At 40.8% G+C, this 21275-nt stretch overlaps 1 protein-coding gene across 8 annotated transcripts in view; it reads right to left on the bottom strand.

The window, feature by feature from the left end:
• The window catches only part of LOC142291292 (complement component receptor 1-like protein), a 99201-nt gene that overhangs the window by 48398 nt on the left and 29528 nt on the right, over positions 1-21275 (bottom strand). For all 8 annotated transcript variants that reach the window (XM_075335719.1, XM_075335718.1, XM_075335720.1 and 5 more), the window contains exons 2-6: positions 19595-19664; positions 16971-17162; positions 9342-9438; positions 5069-5148; positions 2501-2683 (exon numbers count right to left, since the gene is read on the bottom strand). In XM_075335719.1, the coding sequence (XP_075191834.1) occupies positions 2501-2683; positions 5069-5148; positions 9342-9438; positions 16971-17162; positions 19595-19652 (610 nt within the window). In that variant the 5' untranslated portion in view covers positions 19653-19664. The remainder of the gene's footprint in view (positions 1-2500; positions 2684-5068; positions 5149-9341; positions 9439-16970; positions 17163-19594; positions 19665-21275) is intronic.

Below are 21275 nucleotides of genomic sequence, written 5' to 3'. Positions count from 1 at the left end.
TACATAAAACTAATGAAAAAAAAAAAGAAAAAAAACACACAACAATCCGAAGACAGACATTTTTTTTTTTTTACAACATTTAACTATCATAAAAAACCTTCTTTTACCAAAAACACAGCATAATTGGGAGGAAATCCAGCCTTTAAGCCTATTTGTGCCAACTGTCAATCTGTAAGAATTTAGGACAGCAATGGACAATAAACACAAAGTGTGCTTCTGGTATACTGTTTGGCGTGCAGCTGTATATGCTTTTGGAATACAGTTGAGTGCACTCAACCATATGAACCGTCAGGTCATTTACTATTGTTATATCCCCAGAATAGGTGATAAATGTACAATTGCTGGGACTGTCACTAGAATGAGGTTTCCAATTAACCTGTTCTTTTTTTACCAGATAACTATATTCAAGTGAAATTTAATAGAAAAGGTGATTTAAGGGGACACTCATCACTTCATGGCTATTCAAACTAAGTACAGGAGCCTGGTGTATCATGATGTGGCCAGCAACTTAAATGCACCTTTCCCCTTAAGATACTGACTTTTCCTCTATATTCACCCTCCCCTATTCTTTGACAGCTCTGGCTCCATAGAGCAAGAGAAGGGAAGGCACGTTGGCCACACCATGATGCGCAGAGTGCCTGTACTTAGTTTTAACAGTGCGCTGTGTTTTCCCATCTATTGTCGCCCTTCTCTGCCTCAATCAAGCCAGAGATGTCAACCAAAGAAAGAAGGGGGTGGAGATTGAGGAAACCATTAGGTGGGAAGGTGCACTTAAATGTTTGGCCACGCCAAGGGTTCTCCCAGCACCTGTCCTTGCTTTTAACGGTCATTCTGTGCTGACAGATATTCTTTATGCATGGGGAGAAAGCCAGGACACTAATTCTGGTGATCCCTGGGAAAACCAGTGCTGTCGTACATTGTCTGTTCTGCAGATAGTGTTTCTAAAAAGAGTTTTTCCTTGAAACATATGATACAAAGAATTAAATGGGTGGTCCGAAATTAAGATTATTGTGGCAGCCAGGCTACTCTGCTTGCCGGGTTTCTTCTTACAATGCGCACAGACAGTGCACTCTGTTGCCGGCTTGCCACTTCTCTTGAGAGCCGTCGAGGGAGTGCACTGTCACTGTGCAATAAAAAGAATATTGAACAGTGGCAAAGGAGCTCTCAGATAGTTTCTCAAATAAAGTCTCAAACAGGAACTGGGTGAAAAAATAAAAAATAAAAGCAGTTAAATAGCATAGTGAGGGAACATTAGGGACTTTTTAAATTAAAGAATATTAGAAAAAAAAGATTAGATTATTATATTTAATAGGAATTTAGAATTAAAATAAAATGTTAGTTTCAAACCACCCCTTTAATAGAGTGTTAGCCCTCTGTTCAGTATCCTCATCTCTTGGCCAGGGTATAGATCATATTTCTATTAGAAGACCTGTTCTGTCCTGCATTACACAGACCCTATTGACTTCAGTAAGCAGTGTGTAAAGTTTTAGTCCCACAGAGGTCGTGCTGCAAGGAAATGAAATGCTTACTTCCAAGTTTCCCCACGGATTACAGCTGATCAGCAGATCCCAATAGGCTGACAATCAACCATGCTCATATGTATGAAGAGGAGAACTCCTTTAGTGACATGACAGGTTTTCTTAGAAACCATCTATTGCTGATGTTGCGGAATCCATAGCTAAACCTGAGCAATACCATGGGACAGGCAGTAAGTGGTGCCATCAAATAAATGGCAACATACAGCCTATATCACTTCACAGAACATGTACATGACGAATTTTCAGGACGCCCAAGGGGAACTATAAAGATTAAAACCTTTTAAAGGGAACCTGTCACCAGATTTGGTGACTATAAGCTGCGGCCACCACCAGTGGGCTCTTATATACAGTATTCGAACATGCTGTATATAAGAGCCAAGACCGCTGTGTAGAACATAAAATTACTTTATAATACTTACCTAACGGTCGCACGGTTGGCCATATCGGCGTCTCCGTTGTCCGTTGCCGCCTCTTTCGGCCATCTTTGTCTTCCTTCTTCTGAAGCCGGGGTGCATGATGTATCCTACGTCATCAACACTCACCGGCATTGAAGTCCTGAGCAGGCACACTATGATCTGCCCAGAGCAGATCAAAGTATTGTAGTGCGCCTGCGCGGGAACGGCGAGTGTGTATGACGTAGGACGCGTCATGCACACAGGCTTCAGAAGGACGACGAAGATGGCAGAAAGAGAAGGTGCCGGCACCAGACAACGAAGACGCCCATATGGCCCAACTCCACCGCAGCGCGATCGTTAGGTGAGTATTATAAAAGTGTTTTTTATGTTCTACACAGGGGCCTGGGCTCTTATATACAGCATGTTAGAATTCTGTATATAAGAGCCCACTGGTGGTGGCCGCAGCTTATGGGCCGAAAAAGTGGTGACAGATTACCTTTAATACAAAAAAAAAAAAAAAAACCCCAAAGAAAAAAAATAAAAAATAGCCATACGTAGTTTTCATACCTATGCATTTTGGAGGATTTGCGCTCCAGTTTCCATATTGTGTGCAAGATATTGACCGGTCACCAATAAGTGAGAAGGTTGTATTTCTACATGTATAGGATACAGAATCCTGGTAATTATATTCCTCCTTATCTGGATTATATGATCCATCTGTTATTGCATTTGGAGGGGGACAGGTCACAACTGTGAAAACAAAGAAATGTAATAAAAAAACGTTTAGATGCTTCTGACCCAAAGATGTGTGTAAGGCTATGTGCCCACGTGTGCGTATTGCATGCAGTTACGCTGCGATCTGCACTGCAGCGTAACTGCACGCGTCCTGCGTCCCCAGCACAATCTATGAAGATTGTATATAATCCATGCCCACGTGGCGTTTTAGAACGCAGCGATTTGCATGCTGCCAAATCGCTGCGTTCTAAATAGCAACATGTCACTTCTTTCGTGCGCTTTGCATGCTGTCTCCATTCTGTCTATAGGGAGAGGCAGCATCCATAGCGCACAAATTCTGCAGTCACCAAAGTTTCAGAACGGAGCTTTTCAGCTGCGCACTGAAGCGGACATGCAGTAACATTACGCTGCGGTGCAGAGCGCGCACACACGTGGGCACATAGCCTTATAGTTTAGGCACTTAGTGGTCTAATGGGTCTAGGCTTATCTAGATAATAGCTATTGTTTGAATGGTGCCAGCTTCTGTCACATTTGTCGTCTTGTCCACCATGTGGCATCTGGATGGTGTAGATTTTGAACCCAATTAGTTTTTCTTAAGTTGTGAAATTATGTGCTTCTTAACACTAACAAAAGGAGACTAGGTCAACTCTAAGTCATGAGCTTTCATTTCCAGGACGCATTGTTTTCCTAAGGCTCTGCATGACGCACACTCAAGCAAAAATATTAACATGTATTAGTTTACAGAATATGTTGGATGACCACCAATAGAAATTTAAAGCAAGCAATAATGATTAAAAGGGTAACCTTTATTGGCAAAATGAATTAAAAACACATCAAAAATGGAACCGCCCAGGTGACGGATGAAATATAAACACATGGGGGTACAACACCTATGGTGACTAATGGCACCACTATATACCACATAAAAACGTAAGAAAAATATAGCACACGAGCTGCGAAACGCGCGTCAGTGTTGGTGGGGGTTGCTACACTGATACCACTTGTCCCATCTGGTAATATGATGTTATGATGCATGATTTATAAGTCCTAACTACATAGCCTCTTTACTTCCTATCATCTTTTGGAATTTTTCATGTTCTGATACACTTGTATCTCCTTTTGGCTATGTCACTCACTGACAAACATGCATATATATAATAGAATATATTTTTCTTACGTTTTTATGTGGTATATAGTGGTGCCATTAGTCACCATAGGTGTTGTACCCCCATGTGTTTATATTTCATCTGTCACCTGGGCGGTTCCATTTTTGATTGATGTGTTTTTAATTCATTTTGCCAATAAAGGTTACCCTTTTAATCATTATTGCTTGCCTTAAATTTCTATTGGTGGTCATTTTGTCATATAAGCAAAGCCTCTTATTAGTTTTGTGGCATTGGTGTCAGAATATGTTGGATGCAAAAAGCTGAAAATATTTGGGCAAAAATATGATCTATTTTACTTCGTAATTCACGCTGTATATTTAAATCTGAAATCTGGTCTGAAACACCAGGTAGCAGATGGGTTAAAACAGTCCCATCATTGACTGTGGAGCCAGAAAAAAAAAAAAAAAAAAGACAAAAAAAAACAAATAAAAGCTACATTCCGCTGGACAGGGATGCTTTTATTAATGAAATCATGCGCTTGGTTTCTATTCTTTCAGTGCCGCACACTCTCGCCCATCAGATGGCTTGGTGTAGGATTTATGTACTGATAAATCAGGTCACCGCTAACGGCTCAGTGATACATACATCATTGTTATGCCTTCTATGATCCTACACCTTAGGCATCTATAATCTTACCTTACAGCTAACTTTATATGCTTTTTTGTTTATTTTTTTTTTTATATATGACAACTGCCTTAACCACATGCCACCATAGCCAAATAACTAGGCTCAAGACTTGTATTTATTGGCATGATTGCTAATCCCAGGGATCAAATGAACTCGCTATTAAACTGGAATACCCAATTGAGAGCAAAATCATTCATGTCAACGCTTTAAGGCTATATCCCCACGATCAGGAGATGCTGCATCCTAGATGCAGTGTCATTGTTCTTGCAGAGACACTAGTGTTCTCCATGGGAGAGCGCAGAGTCTGAGCCCATTATCAGGAATCTTGGCGCAGCATATTTTCACCGTCCTCTACTGCTGAGAACACTCGCATCTCCTTAAAAATAAATTTACATTCTGCGGATCGGAAAGCTGAGCCACGTCAGTTTACGTTACGATGCGTCTAAAACAAGCACAGTGGGCATGGGATTTCTATAAAGCCAATCCACTTTGCTTCTACTGTGCAACACAGCATTTTGGAAGCAGTAAAACCACAATGGGTCCAAAACGCTGTGGACACTGATCGTATGGACGTACACTAATAGGTCCAACTACACCACCGCTTTACCTTGGCATACGGCAACCTCATTACTCCAAGTTCCATCTGCAAGACAGTCTCTATAGTTCCTTTTAGTTATCATGACGTATCTAAAATACATGAAATAACACAGTAAGATACATTGTAGCAACTTCCCACACAAAGGAAAATTCTTCATGTCAATCTTGGCTCCCAAAATCACGGTCACATCACTACCTACAACTAATAACTTCTGTTATGCATTTTTTACCTGGATTTCGGCATGCCACCATTTATACATTATTTTAACACATGCTACATTTGCACAAAGCGCATATTTCACTGGCGTATAGCACTAGACTATACAGCAAGTGTCCAATTAGTAGCCGGTGCTAATTAGACCATTATTTCTGTGACTAATTTTTTCATTGCGTTTTGATAACACTATCATTATTGTGCAGATTAAATCAATTTTAGCTAGCTATAGAAGAAAAAAATATTGCATTATTTAGAACAATATATAAGAAGGCTGGATCAGACAGACAAGCATTTTTTTTCCTCATGTGTATCACATATATATGGTTTGTAAATGTACCTGCTGAATATTGAAGTGTTGCGGCATAAGCTGATGCTATGCATATAAAATGCATTTGTGCACTTGTCTGCTATACTCGAAGTTTATGGCACAGTGGTGCATTTGGCCATTTTTATGTCTCACCTGAGTCTCCCATACGTGACAGCATTCTCTTTGTCGAGGGCACCTATGTTCTCTACAATAAAGCATCTATCTGCCTCTGGCTCCAGCTTTTCTCTCAAAGAACAAAAGGATCAACAGTAAAAAATGGGATACGCAGAATCCTTATCCTCATAAATATCATGGGGTGGAGTCAAAGTTAGTCTAATGTGTTAGGGGGGTATTAAAGTGGTTGGCCACTACACGGGACCCAGTCTCAATTCTTTCCCGCCAACAAAGCACGACACTTATACTTGCCTGCGGTGCCCGCACTGCCTCTCCCGGGGCTAACTTGACATGGTTCGGTCACACGTTCTCTGCAGCCAATGTTATGCCAGCCTTGGGAGAGGCAGTACCAACACCACTGAAAATGGTACAAACACCGAGTACTGTGTTATTTTGTTGGGGTGAAAACATTAACATTCAGAAAAGTAAGTTCAAGTAGTGGACTACCCCTTTAAGAATGGTATGCTTGAGTGTATGCCTGAGTAGCTCCAATCAACTCTAACCTGGCAATCGATGGGGAAATCATTTATGTAGAACATGGTACATTTTAAACACCTGAAATATGGTTTGTATTAATGATGTGTCACAATCATTGATCAGTGTAAATACTGTATGTCCAGAGAACAAATGAATGAGAATTTGCTTGTTGCAGACATAAAACCCATTGTTCATTGTCAGCATGTCCCCTGATGTAGACAGGCATCTGCTTGTCTCTAGTAGTAGAAACTTTATGGGGTGGGGGGAGACAAACCATTGTTTGAAAGCAGTATTTATCACTGTGGATAGCATTACAGAAATGGTGAGGACGGAGATGCACATTTCACCCTTTGCATCACAAAAAGGGGTAATATGCAGCATTGCAGATTTTACCAAAACAGATTAAAAAAAACAAAAAAAAAAGTAAAAATTGATGGGTCTTTTTTGTTTCTTTTTTTTTTTTACACTTTATAAAAGATTGTGCGGTATTTAACGAGCACCAACGGGGAACGTGTCATTCCCCACCACCATTGGCGGCCCCATGATGTGTGATCAATGGGTTGTCAAAATGTATTTTTATTTTCTTGTTTAAAGGTTATAATAAAATTTACATACATACATACATACATACATACATACATACATACATACACACCGTATATCTTCGAGTATAAGCAGAGTTTTTCAGCCCATTTTTTAATGCTGAAAACGCTCCCCCTCTGCTTATACTCCCAAAGCAATCAACTGAAGTAAAGCCATGACGACAGCTTGCAGCGGTGGCCCCGTGCACCGGACAGGATCATCGAGGGGTCAATGTGCCTGCGGACTGCAGAAAGCAGGTAAGGGGACACCGCAGGAACGGAGGACATACGAGAATTATTTTTTTGTGTGCAAAGAGCATAATAGGGGACAAGGAGGAGACCGAAATGAGGACATTACTAAAGGATGGGCACATAACATTTTACTGGGATCTATTTTTAATTTTGAAATGTACCAGTAGCTCCTGTATTTCCCACCCCAGGTTTATACTTTAGTCAATAAGGTTTCCCAGTTTTTTGTGATAAAATTAGGGGCCTCAGCACATATTATCCAATTATATACAGTACAGACCAAAAGTTTGGACACACCTCAATCAAAGTATTTTCTTTATTTTCATGACTCTGAAAATTGTAGATTCACATTGAAGGAATCAAAACTATGAATTATCACATGTGGAATGAAATACTTAAACAAGTGTGAAACAACTGCAAATATGTCTTATATTCTGTATTATATTCTATATTACTGCTTTGCACATTCTTGGCATTCTCTTGATGAGCTTCAAGAGGTAGTCACCGGAAATGGTTTTCACTTCACCCTGTCAGGTTTAATAAGTGGCATTTCTTGCCTTATAAATGGGGTTGGGACCATCAGTTGTGTTGTGCAGAAGTCTGGTGGATACACAGATGATAGTCCTACTGAATAGACTGTTAGAATTTGTATTATGGAAAGAAAAAAAGCAGCCAAGTAAAGAAAAACGAGTGGCCATCATTAGTTTAAGAAATGAAGGTCAGTCCGAAAAATTGGGAAAACTTTGAAAGTGTCCCCAAGTGCAGTGACAAAAACCATCAAACGCTACAAAGAAACTGGCTCACATGAGGACTGCCCCAGGAAAGGAAGACCAAGAGTCACCTCTGCTGAGCAGGATAAGTTTATCCGAGTCACCAGCCTCCGAGATCGCAGGTTAATAGCAGCTCAGATTAGAGACCAGGTCAATGCCACACAGAGTTCTAGCAGCAGACACATCACTAGAACAACTGTTAAGAGGAGACTTTGTGCAGCAGGTCTTCATGGTAAAATAGCTGCTAGGAAACCACTGCTAAAGACCAGCAACAAGCAGAAGAGACTTGTTTGGGCTACAGAACATAAGGAATGGACATTAGACCAGTGGAAATCTGTGCTTTGGTCTGATGAGTCTAAATTTGAGATCTTTGGATCCAACCACCGTGTCTTTGTGAGACGCAGAAAAAGGTGAACAGATGGACTCTACATGCCTGGTTCCCACCGTGAAGCATGGATGAGGAGGTGTGACGGTGTGGGGATGCTTTTCTGGTGACACTGTTGATGATTTATTCAAAATTGAAGGCATACTGAACCAGCATGGCTACCCCAGCATCTTGCATGGGCATGCTATTCAATCCGGTTTGCGTTTAGTTGGACCATCATTTATTTTTCAACAGGACAATGAGCCCAAACACACCTCCAGGCTGTGTAAGGGCTATTTGACTAAGAAGGAGAGTGATGGGGTGGTACACCAGACTTGAACACAAATCGAGATTGTTTGGGGTGAGCTGGACAGCAGAGTGAAGGCAAAGGGGCCGACAAATAAAAAAGTTATTATAATATATTATACATACATATACACACACACACACACACACACACACACACACACACACACACACACACATTTGGTATAGCAGAGATCACAAATGGCCGAACTGTCATACAATAAAATCAAATCAATCTTATAGGTAACATGCAACAAGAGAGGGGGGGGGGGGGGGAAGAAGAAGATGAGGACATCAAAAGCGCATTTGCTCTTTATTGACAAATTTCTGATTTTTTGTCCACCTCTTAAATAAAAATAATACTATACGTTTGGCATCCATGAACTTGTACTGACCTGGTGCATCATATAGCCAGGTCAGTTTTACTATATAGTGAACATTGTAAATAAATAAATAAAAAAAAAAAGCTATTGTGGAGTTGCACTTTTTTTGCAATTTCACTGCTCTTGGAATTTTTGTTTTCCCCGTTTTTCAATAAAATATGCGGCAGAATGAATAATATTCAAAAATACAACTAGTCTCCCTAAACAACCCCCCAAAAACGAGCAGTCACATGGCTACATTGACAGAAAAGTAAATTATGGCTCTTTGAATAAAGGGAGGAAAAAAAACCAAACAGTCACTGGCTGGTGAAAGTTAATATCTCATGCAAAAAGATGACCTGTAAAGCACACGATTTTTTAGTAAATCTGCTACATTGACACTACTGAGGCTTTAAAATAACCTTATACAGTTCTAGCAATCATCTGAACTGTCACAGGATCAGAATAAAACTCACCCATCATCACAAGTGTAGATGACTCTAGATCCAAACAGCGTATCGTTAAAGGAGGTTTGTCCATTTTCTACATCACCAGGAAGCCCACATGATCTTCCTTTAAAAAAAAACAAAGAAAATAATATTCGTATAATTGTCTATTTAATGTTTTTAAGACAATAGGCTTCTGTGAACACGAGTGAAACATTTGGTCATTTTCAGCAAGACAGTCACTTAAAAAGTAATCATTAGGTTTTTGAGACCTAATCTGAGAGCAGCATAAACAAAGATAGAGATCCTGATTCCAGCAATGTGTCATTTACTGGGCTGATTGCTGTAGTTTTGAAATAAATCAGTTTTATGATCACTATAGGACTAGTAAAGCTGCTGCCAGTTAGTCCTCCATATCCATGAGCTCTGTATAATTCCACTCCACCACTGATTGGCAGCTTTCTGTGAACACTGTGCAGATAGCTGACAGTGATGTGGGTGAGGTAAGGACTTGTGCGCACGCTGCTTTTTTTTTGCTGCGTTTTCGGTGCAGTTTGAGGTCCTAAACTGCATGTATGACCTTCCCCCAGCAAAGTCTATGAGAAATCCGAAAGGCTGTGTGCATTTTGCTTCCTTTTGCCTGCAGTTTTGATTGCAGAAAAAAGAAGCAGCATGTCACTTTTCTGCGTTTTGCCACTGACAATGTTAAAATAATACAAGGGCAAAAACGCACCGAAAACACGACAAAAACGCATGTGTTTAACGCGTTTTTTTCGGCCAGAGTGCGATTTTATGCCAGAGGGTGTTTTTTTTTTTTTGCTTTAGAACCATTACTGTAGTGTGCGTGTGTGCACATAGCCTAAATCGACAGCTGGACATTCAGAGAACTGGTGGATCTACAGCAGACAGAACAGTGATTTTATCAAAACTGCAGCCAGCGTCCCAGTAAGTGATACATTGTAGGGCCTTGGGTTCTCTGCTGTTGCGTCATGTTAGATGGGGTAGCAAAAACCTGGTTACTGATTCGCTTTAACCTCATGATAACAAATGTATATTTACTTAATTTCTCTGTGCTGGGAGAAAAGACTGCTGCATGCAGGGTCGATGAAAGGCTGATACTTTGTATCAGAAAATACAAGAAAATCAGTGAAATAAAAAAAACACACACACACACACACACACCTCAATTAAAGGGAATCTGTCACCAGGGTTTTGCTACTTCATCTGAGAGCAGCATAATGTAGGCAAATAGATTCTGAAAGTAACCATGTGTATCTTAGATCACTGTGTGTAGCTGTTTTGACTTTATCTCAGAATTGAGCGTAGCAGAGCTGAGAGCTGGCCCGCCCACACCAGGCTCACTATAGAGATTTTTATTATATGCATAGATGTAAAGCACAGTGACAAGCATACAAAAAAGGTGCACAATCCGGTGTGAGCCACAGATTATATGGACAGGGAAGGAATGTATAGACAGAAAAAAACCCTCAACCAATGTCTCATAACAAGATTGAATGATATAAATCTAATATGATGGTTACAATCCAGTTTAAAATCATTAGTCAGACCTTCCATAGGAGACAATAACACATGGAAAGTGGTTTTGCTGCTTTTTTATGATCATTTTCTCAGTCATGTTTTATGTGTTTTTAACTTTTTTCATTTTCCTTATTATTATTTTTTAGTTTCTCTTGCCTGACATTGATTTCATCTCCTCGGATCCTTACAAGTTACTAATACCATATGCGACTCTTACTTCTTCTATCGGCGTAAAATTCAGTTATATGGACCATACAGTGCTGTATCTATGTTGTCATGATCCTAATAGAATAATGTTGATCTATTATCATTTACCATATTATATAATATTTATCTAATATTCTTATTAATTGCTTGAGGCATTAGTGACAATTGTCACTGATATTGTTTTAGGCCTACAACAATATTCCTATGTACGCTCTGTATGACATTGAATCCATTGGGACTGCAGATATATTACCCTGCCGTTTATATGATCCATTCACTAAGTGCCGCTGTGGTAATTGTACGCATGCGCGCCCAGTGTTGTCATGTTCCGCCTATCCTTCGGCCGTGTCTCTAGGGGCGGCTCCGCCTGTCCGATCATGTGACGTCCCGTGATCTGGTGGGCGGAGTTTAGCCCTTGACGTGGCGGCGGATGTGGAGGATCTGCTACTCTTGGCTCCCATGCGTCATTGATGACCACCGCGGATCTGATTGGTTTTCGGGCTCTTTTAATACTTGCACATTTCCTGGCATGACGCCACCCCTGACGTAGGCATCCGCCGAAATGGACGTTCGTCGGGTGGGGTGCCATCCGGTGTCACGGTGAGACACTCTATTGGTAAGCAAATACAATACTTTACACTATCATTAATTCCATGTGTTATTGTCTCCTATGGAAGGTCTGACTAATGATTTAAACTGGATTGTAACCATCATATTAGATTTATATCATTCATTCAATCTTGTTATGAGACATTGGTTGAGGGTTTTTTTCTGTCTATACATTCCTTCCCTGTCCATATAATCTGTGGCTCACACCGGATTGTGCACTTTTTTTGTATGCTTGTCACTGTGCTTTACATCTATGCATATAATAAATATCTCTAATTGATACTAGGAAGTCTGATCGCTTCTTTTCCTTGGTGTTGGTTTGCTTGTTGGCGATTATTTCCATGGTCCTATAAATGTCACACACCATGTTACTTACATAAATTGTGGGACTGATTTGGGTTTATCATGGTGGTGTGTATGTTGGAAAGTAACTATCACTATCGAGATTGTGCATTGACTGAGGTGTCAATCATAGCAGGGGGTGTGGTGAACTGCTCTGCACTGCAATGTTAGTCACAGAGCAACGGACCCCTTTACACGAGTAACCAATAGCTCAAGAGAAACACAGAGGTCTTTACTATTTTAACCCTCGCCGCATGCGGTCCTCAGCTTACATTACAAAATCCTGGTGACAGATTCACTTTAAAGTCACTGCGCTTTTCCGGTGTGACATTTTAAAAAAAACAAACAAAAAAAAAAAAAAACAACCACATAGCATATCTAGCATCTACACGTCCTATCTCTGTACTTTGCCGCATTCATCTTTCTTTCAATTGCAATCAATCGTCCTGTCCCTGCAGCTGAAAAATACCCCCATAACATGATGCTGCCAGCACCATGTTTCACTGTTGGGATTGTATTGGGCAGGTGATGAGCAGTAACTGGTTTTCTCAACACATACCGCTTAGAATTATCACCAAAACGTTCCATCTTCATCTCATCAGACCAGAGAATCTTATTTATCATAGTCTGGGAGTCTTTCATGTGGTTTTTTTTTGCAAAATTTATGAGGACTTTCAAGTCTTGCACTAAGGAGAGGCTTCAGTCAGGTCACTCTACCATAAAGGCCCGACTGGTGGAGGGCTACAGTGATAGTTGACTTTGTGGAACTTTCTCCCATCTCCCTACTGCATCTCAGGAGCTCAGCCACAGTGATATTGGGGTTCTTCTTTACCTCTCTCACCAAGGCTCTTCTCCCATGATTGCTCAGTTTGGTTGGATGGCCAGGGCTAGGAAAAGTTCTGGTGGTCCCAAACTTCTTCCATTTAAGGATTATGGAGGCTACTGTGCTCTTAGATACCTTGAGTACTGCAGCAATTCTTTTTTAACCTTGGCCAGATCTGTACCTTGACACAATTCTGCCTCTGAGCTCCTTGGCAGTTCCTTTAACCTCATGATTCTCATTTGATCTGACGTACTGTGAGGTCTTCTATAGAGGTGGGTGCCTTTTCAAATCAAGTCCTATCTACATACATAATTGCCAGTTGTGTCTGTAACCCTATTCCGGCATGCACCGCAGCACTGTCAGTTGCGCAGGCGCGGTTCAAACTGCGCCTGTGCAAGTGACATCCGTGTCACCGCAGCTTCCGAGCACGAACTGCGCAAGTAGCGGTGACATTACCGCTCTTCCCACACACCAGAAACCAATATACAGCACACAACAAGGAAGAGATGGTGCACAGGGGTGAAAGACATCAAATAATGCAACAAATGCAATACACAAATGCGGAACGATGACATACAATAGATATGTTGGAAAGAGTAAACAGTGTGACATGTCCACTGCTCCTGTCAGAATCACTAAGCATAGGAAGATGCTCATTTCACCGCAGTCCTGATGCGATAGCGATGCGATAGATTTCTAGTCAGTTTAATAAAACACAGCTGGACTCCAATGAAGGAGTAGAACCATCTCAAGGAGGATCACAAGGAAATGGACAGCAGGTGACTTAAATGTGTGTTTCTGAATACTTATGACCATGTGATATTTCAGTTTTGGGGGGGGGGTTTTCCTACATTTCTTTTTTCTGTCAAGATGGGGTGCAGAATGTACATTGAGGGAAAAAAAAATGAACTTTTTTGAATTTACCAAATGGCTGCAATGAAGCAAGAGTGAAGAATTTAAAGGGGTCTGAATACTTTCCGTACCCACTGTATTTTCTAATACATTATGTTGTGATTAACGGGTGTCATCAAAAATTATAATTCGGTTCCTCCACCCACAAAAAAAAAAAAAAAACGGCAGCAAACAAAGAAGCTCTTGGAAAGTGAGGGGAAAAAAAAAAAAAAAAAAAATCTGGAGGTGTTCATTATCTTAGGCCACGTTCAGAGACGGTGTAATTAAGTGGTTGCAACAATTCCTCAAAAGTTTCCTTTGCAGCGCATATATTCACGGTTTTCAAACCCCATTCACATGTCAGGGGACAAAATGTAGGTGGAAATGTTAAAATCTACAGCATGGCCATCATATTACAGCAAAGCTGCAGACTTTTACTCCCTGTAGTGCATAGGCAAAAGTATAGGCATCAAGATCTTCAGAAGAAAAAAAATGGAAAATTGGGTTTAGTTGGAAAAACAAACCATGTTTCTTCTGCTTGGAAGCAGTGTGAACAATGCAGACAATGAGATATAGATGTATTAAAACAATTATTGATGTATGGTCTGAAGAGCATTTTAGTATTAGTTTAACAAAACATTATTCTATCTACAGTTGAAACCAGAAAATTGAAAGAGACACATCTACATGTTTTTCTCACTATCTGACATGAAATCAGAATAAACCTTTCCTGCTTAGGTCTATTAGGAACCAAAATGAGAGGGAGATACATTTCATTAGTATTTTGTGCTATTGCCCTTAAACTGTATGACTTGGGTGAAATGTTTTGGATATTCTTCCACAAGCTTCTCACAATAGTTGGTAGGAATTTGGGCCCATTCCTCCTGACAGAACTGGGGTAATTAATAATAATTTTATTCATTTATATAGCGCTATTAATTCCACAGCGCTTTACATACATTGGCAACACTGTCCCCATTGGGGCTCACAATCTAGAGTCCCTATCTGTATGTCTTTGGAGTGTGGGAGGAAACCGGAGTACCCAGAGGAAACCCACGCAAACACGGGGAGAACATACAAACTCCTTGCAGATGGTGTCATTGGTGGGATTTGAACCCAGGACCCCAGCGCTGCAAGACTGCAGTGATAACCACTGAGCTGCCCATAATTCAGCCATGTATGTAGGAGGCCTTGCTTGCACCTGCCTTTTTGGCTTTGCCCATAAGTTTTGAATAGGACTGAGATCAGGACTTTGTGATGGCCACTCCAAAACACTGACTTTGTTATCTTACAACCTCTTTTTAAACAGTTTGGCAGTATGCATTGGGTCATTGTCCATTTGGAAGACCCATTTCAGTACAAGCTGTAAGTTCTTGGCTAATGTTTTGAGATGTTGCTTCAGTATTGCCACATAATCTTCTTTCCTCATGATACCAGGGCTGTGGAGTCGGTAAGCCAAACCTTCGACTCAGACTCAGACTCCTCAAATTCTCTTGCACCGACTCAGACTCCGGCTCCGACTCCTACATATATTGCTTATAGTTAGGTGAAAAATTTATTGTAGTACATGAATATGTGTATGTGAACATCAGACATTTAATAATTTTTATGATACAATAATCAAGATATTTGGATAGAACATAAAATATATTTATTGGAATACAACTTTAGAACACAAAAAACTGTAATAAATTGTAAATATGTAATACACTATGTAATATACAGTAGATTACATATATATCTTGTGTGTATATACATATATATATATATATATATATATATATATATATATATATATATATATATATATATATATACACACATTACATATATTACATATTTACAATTTATTAGTTTTTTGTGTTCTAAAGTTGTATTCCAATAAATATTTTATGTTCTATCCAAATATCTTGATTATTGTATCATAAAAACAATTAAATGTCTGATGTTCACATTGTACTACAATAAATTTTTCACTTAAATATAAGCATTATACTAAATGTTATTATTTAGTAAAATATTCAGCACATTCTGCATTGCACTCCTGTCCCCAATTATTATATATATATATATATAATATATATTATATATTTTAGGAGTCGGAGTCAGTGCATTTTATAACGACTCCACCAAAATGAGCTCCGACTCAGACTCCGACTCCACAGCCCTGCATGATACCATTTATTTTGTGAAGTGCCCCAGTCCCTCCTGCAGCAAAACAACCCTACAACATGATGCTGCCACCACAGTGTTTCATATCTGGGATGGTTTTCTTAGACTTCAAAGCTTCTCTCTTTTTTCTCCAAACGTAACGATGGTCATTATGGCAGAACAGTTGAATTTTAGTTTTATCAGACCAAAGGACATGTCTCTAAAAATGAAGGTCTTTGTTCCTGTGTACATTTACAAGCATTAATCTGCCTTTTTTAAGTTTCTTGTGGCGTAATGGCTTCTCCCTGGCAGAGTGGACTTTCAGCCCATGTTGATATGCTACTTGTTTCACTGTGGATAATGTCACAATCTTACCAGCTTCCACCAACATCTTCTCAAGGTATTTTGCTTTTGTTCTTGATGTTGTTATGCACATGGCTGACCAAAGCACGTTCATCTCTGGTACACAGAACCTGTCTTTCCTGAGTGGTATGATGGCTTGAGATTCCCATCTTATTTATACTTGCTTATAATTTTTTTTTTTTTTACAGATGATCGAGGCACCTTCAGGTATCTGGAAATTGCACCCAAGGATAAACAAAAACTTGTGCAAGTCCATAATTCTCTTCCTGAGATATTGGCTGATTTCTTTTGACTTTCCTATGATGCTACACGAAAAAGCAGTGTGTTTCAGATGTACATTAAAATACATCCACAGGTGTGTCTCTAATTAACTCAGATGTTGCCAATAAACCTATCAGACGCTTCCAAAGGCATGCCATCATATGGGCTGTCTCATATTGTTTAAAGGCATAATACTCAGTGTATTTAAACTTTTGACATTGCAGAAAATAAAATGCCTTAAAGTATTCGCCCTCTCATTGTTCTGTCATTTGTCAAAGATAAATAAATAATTTTGGTAATCCTAACTGATCTAAAACAGGCAAAATTTACTCTGATTTCATGTCAGAAAAACATGCATGTGTCTTTTTAGACAGTGTATGAAAATTTCTGTTTACTGTATCTATAAAATATATTAATATTTATATCTACCCATCTATAAAATTAAGAACTTGTAAATCATAAAAAAAACTCACGTGTACAGAATACTTCAGGAGCAGACCACGACGAGTCACTTAAACAAGTTATCACTTTGCTTTTTCCAGGAACAGAAATAAACCCGGGCCGACAAGTATAGTTTACAGATGCACCAACAGCAAAATTATCCTGGTCAAGATATGCTGCATCCAGCACCCCATAGTCCAGCCGCGGAGGTACGCCACAGTCACCTGATGACAACAGCAGAATTAGAAGGAGGTGGGGGGGGGGGGGAAACAAAAAAACAAATACAAAACAAAAACACCCTATACCCATTATGTGGTGCAATAATTGCACACAAGTCTGTCTGAAGAATTAGAGAGATTTTCCCCATCCGATATTGCAAAAATATTCATAAACTTTCTGACAGCCACAAATCTGGTTTAGCACAGACTCAAGTGCCCTCAGGGTCACTGACTGTACAGAGACATAATTGGTCATATTCACTTCAAAGAGCTCTGTACCTGCGCAGTCACGGACATCTGACAAAGTCACTAATCCCATTTAGTGCAATCAAATACAGGGTGATTAAAAATTAAATATGGGGGTAAAAAAAAAAAATCATAGCCTTTGTATTTATAACCAAGAGAACATAATATTTATTAACTGGAAAACACACAATCTATCAAAGTTTTATCTATACGCTACAAATGTTCAAAATTATTTCCATTGGTGACATTGCAGATGTGTAGGGCGCCGGGTCCAGTCCGGTGTAGGGCGCCGGGTCCAGTCCGGTGTAGGGCGCCGGGTCCAGTCCGGTGTAGGGCGCCGGGTCCAGTCCGGTGTAGGGCGCCGGGTCCAGTCCGGTGTAGGGCGCCGGGTCCAGTCCGGTGTAGGGCGCCGGGTCCAGTCCGGTGTAGGGCGCCGGGTCCAGTCCGGTGTAGGGCGCCGGGTCCAGTCCGGTGTAGGGCGCCGGGTCCAGTCCGGTGTAGGGCGCCGGGTCCAGTCCGGTGTAGGGCGCCGGGTCCAGTCCGGTGTAGGGCGCCGGGTCCAGTCCGGTGTAGGGCGCCGGGTCCAGTATATCCTCAGGTATGTTATTTGGATAAAGTCTGGCTCAACCGCTATGGACTAGGTGCTGTAGGGTAAATACATGTATAAAAAAAAAAAAAAAATAGCAAAAAACCAAGCACTCAAAGGAAGAGGAGAGGAATTGTCTGATGCAAGTGTTTTATTGACAAACTGCAAAAAAGGTGAACCCTGACAGTAGCAACACCAACGTTTCAGTTAAGACACCTTTATCAAGGTAGTTGCCTAATGTAAAGATGCTATGTCGCACGCTGTTACATCCCTTCCCAGACATTTCCTGCAGGCGTCCTTTTCTCCACATCTTTGCTCTTTCCCAGCCTACCACCATCACTCAGATACTGTATACTGCAAAATGTGATGCTCTCCACCTAGCTTAAAATGACTGTTGTCCAAGGGGACCTGTGCAACATAGCATCTTTACATTAAGCAACTACCTTTATAAAAGGTATCTTAACTGAAACGTTCGGTGTTGCTACTGTCAGGGTTCACATTTTTTGCAGTTTATCAATAAAACACTTGCATCAAAACAACTCTTCTCTTCCTTTGAGTGCTTCGGTTTTTGCTATTTTTTATCCTCTGGTAAGGACCCCACTGTTTCAGCGATGTGTTGTATCAGGTCCTTCAGATCCCATAACTGAGGGGCAGATACACTAAGTTCTTGATGTAGCTCCATAAAATAGTCTCAGGTATTAGATGTCGCAATCATGGAGACCAGTGCATCACTGGTGAATCGTAGTGCCTGGCATGGCCAATGCAAAATTTCAATGGATGTTTGCTAATATCAGAATTAAATTCTAAGTGGAAATGTGGAGGTGCACACCATCATGCTGATATAGGAAGAAGTGCCCAATGTAGTCCAATTGTGGCATAAGCCACTTCTTCAACATAACCAGGTAGGAGTGACCAGTGACCGCAGACCTTGTGCGTGCTCACTGCACACAATGCGCTTACTTTAGGTAAGTGCCTTGTGCACAGTTTTTCTGAGCCTCAAATTCTAACACTTTGGTAATTGACCTCCCTACTGAGGTGACAGGTAGCCTTATAGCTGATCAACAACCTGTCAGCAAAATTCGACTTCTTCCAATCAGGCCTGCAAGTCAGTGAAGGAGTCACAACATTTTGCTTTGTCGTCTGGTTTCAGCTCCTGTAGATATAATTTGTATGGCTGCCAACACAGACGTCTTCACAAGATATGCCATTCCGTGGTTTATGGTAGCCTGTTCGACTTTCTACGTTCATACACGGCTCGAATCCTGTCCACCGTCTCTTCTGAAGTCTTTGGCCTGTCCGCACTTTTTCCACAAGGTAAACACACAAAAGGTTTCTAATAGATTCATCAAATTTGTATGTATGTGGAGCACATTTACCATCCTGCTTTGATGTCGCCATCTTAGGTCATACTGTGAAAGTACAGTTTACATTTCGCACTTCAAAAATGTAAGCAATGCTGTGACTGGCTGCGAGGGGCAACTAAGTCAGTTTTGCTTGGACTTTCAGTCACTGATGTTACTGGAACTACGGGCCTTTAGTTTAGTCCTTTTTGCACCACCCTCTACATAGAAGTAGACCAATGTGCTATACAATACATGTAACTTACCAAAACTACGTCCAAAGAAGGCTGGAAGCAGTAAGAATGTCCAGTAGTAGTAGCCCATGATATTTTTTATCTGCAAAGACAAAACACGGAAAGAAAAATTAGATATTGAAATGGCCAGAAGCCTTATAACAACTTGTATATATTCAGCTGTATGGAGCACGGGACTGTACTTCACCTATTAACTGTCATTACAAAATGTACACATGTACAAATAATATAGTGTCACTGATCACCCAGATACTGTTGGCATACATCGGGTCAATGGGGCCCTAAGGACACACAGGTGTATAAGCACGCAATGTACACTGTGAACCTGGGCGGCACGGTAGCTCAGTGGTTAGCACTGCAGTCTTGCAGCGCTGGGGTCCTGGGTTCAAATCCCACCAAGGACACCATCTGCAAGGAGTTTGTATGTTCTCGCCCGTGTTTGCGTGGGTTTCCTCCAAGTACTCCGGTTTTCCCCCACACTCTAAAGACATACAGATAGGGAATTTAGATTGTGAACCCCAATGGGGACAGTGTTCCTGATGTATGTAAAGCGCTGCAAAATATGTTAGCGCTATATAAAAATAAAAAAGAAGATTTACTGCCACAAGGATGTAAAAACGTAATATACATTATTAAATCAGTAATCTCCATTCTAACATGAGTCTGGCATCTATGTATGGAAGCATATGGTGTGACTGAACAGTTAGACAAAAAAAATTGAAAAAAAAAATAAACTAAATTACTACAGGAACTCAGGCACCCGCATTTGATCTAGGAAATTCTGACTTATTACTAGTGCCTTACATTTCCAAACACTAGGGGGCACTCTCATTCAAGTTTACACCTAAAATAAACAAAATGAGTAAGACTCAGCCCTGAGAAAAGCTGCAGATACTTTTGTGAATACACGAATTTCAAGTAAAAGACCTGTACCCATTAAGGTCTATGGTCCTATTCACATAGTCGTGCTTTGTTTAAGCCAATGCGGGTGATTCATTAGACTGGTGGAGACCACGGCAGTCTTAAGGCCACGTCTCACTAAGTGACATCGCTAGCGACAACGCTGCTGAGTCACGGTTTTTGTGACGCAACAGCGATCTCGCTAGCGATCTCGTTATGTGTGACATCCAGCAACGACCTGGCCCCTGCTGTGAGGACCCTGGTCGTTGCTGAATGTCCTGAACCATTTTCTTCAAAGGCATTGTCCTGCTGGGCAGCAGTATAACAGCAGAGATCATTATACAGGTCGGTACTGCGACATCTCACATCTCATCTCATCTCATCTCACCAGCGACCTCCCAGCGACTTACCAGCGATCCTTATCAGGTTGCCTCGTTTTTGGGATTGCTGGTAAGTCGCTAAATGTGACGGGGGCTTTACTAAGCGCTTTCTGGAATACACTCACCTGACTTTTTAAGCAGCGTGTGCCGCTTAATGAAGTGGGCATGTCTAGTACCCAGCGTGTGCTGCCGCCAGAAGTGTACCCCAGCCGGGGACTAGGCTAGGACACGGGTAACACGTGGATCACTGTCTCTCCCTTCTGGTAATGTGACAACCGAGATTAAGTTGTCCTAATTTGTTAGAACACTGTACTTTGCCCTTTGTACTAGGTCTTGGGGTGCCAGGGTCTCTTTCCCACCACAATGTTTTTCTACACGCAGCAATAATCACTTAATTTTGTATGACATTTTTG

The sequence above is a fragment of the Anomaloglossus baeobatrachus genome, chromosome 2 (assembly GCF_048569485.1).
Source record: "Anomaloglossus baeobatrachus isolate aAnoBae1 chromosome 2, aAnoBae1.hap1, whole genome shotgun sequence".
In the NCBI taxonomy this organism is placed as follows: domain Eukaryota; kingdom Metazoa; phylum Chordata; class Amphibia; order Anura; family Aromobatidae; genus Anomaloglossus; species Anomaloglossus baeobatrachus.
The sequence above is the reverse complement of the archived record's forward strand: the minus strand, read 5'-3'. Positions and strand labels throughout refer to the sequence as shown.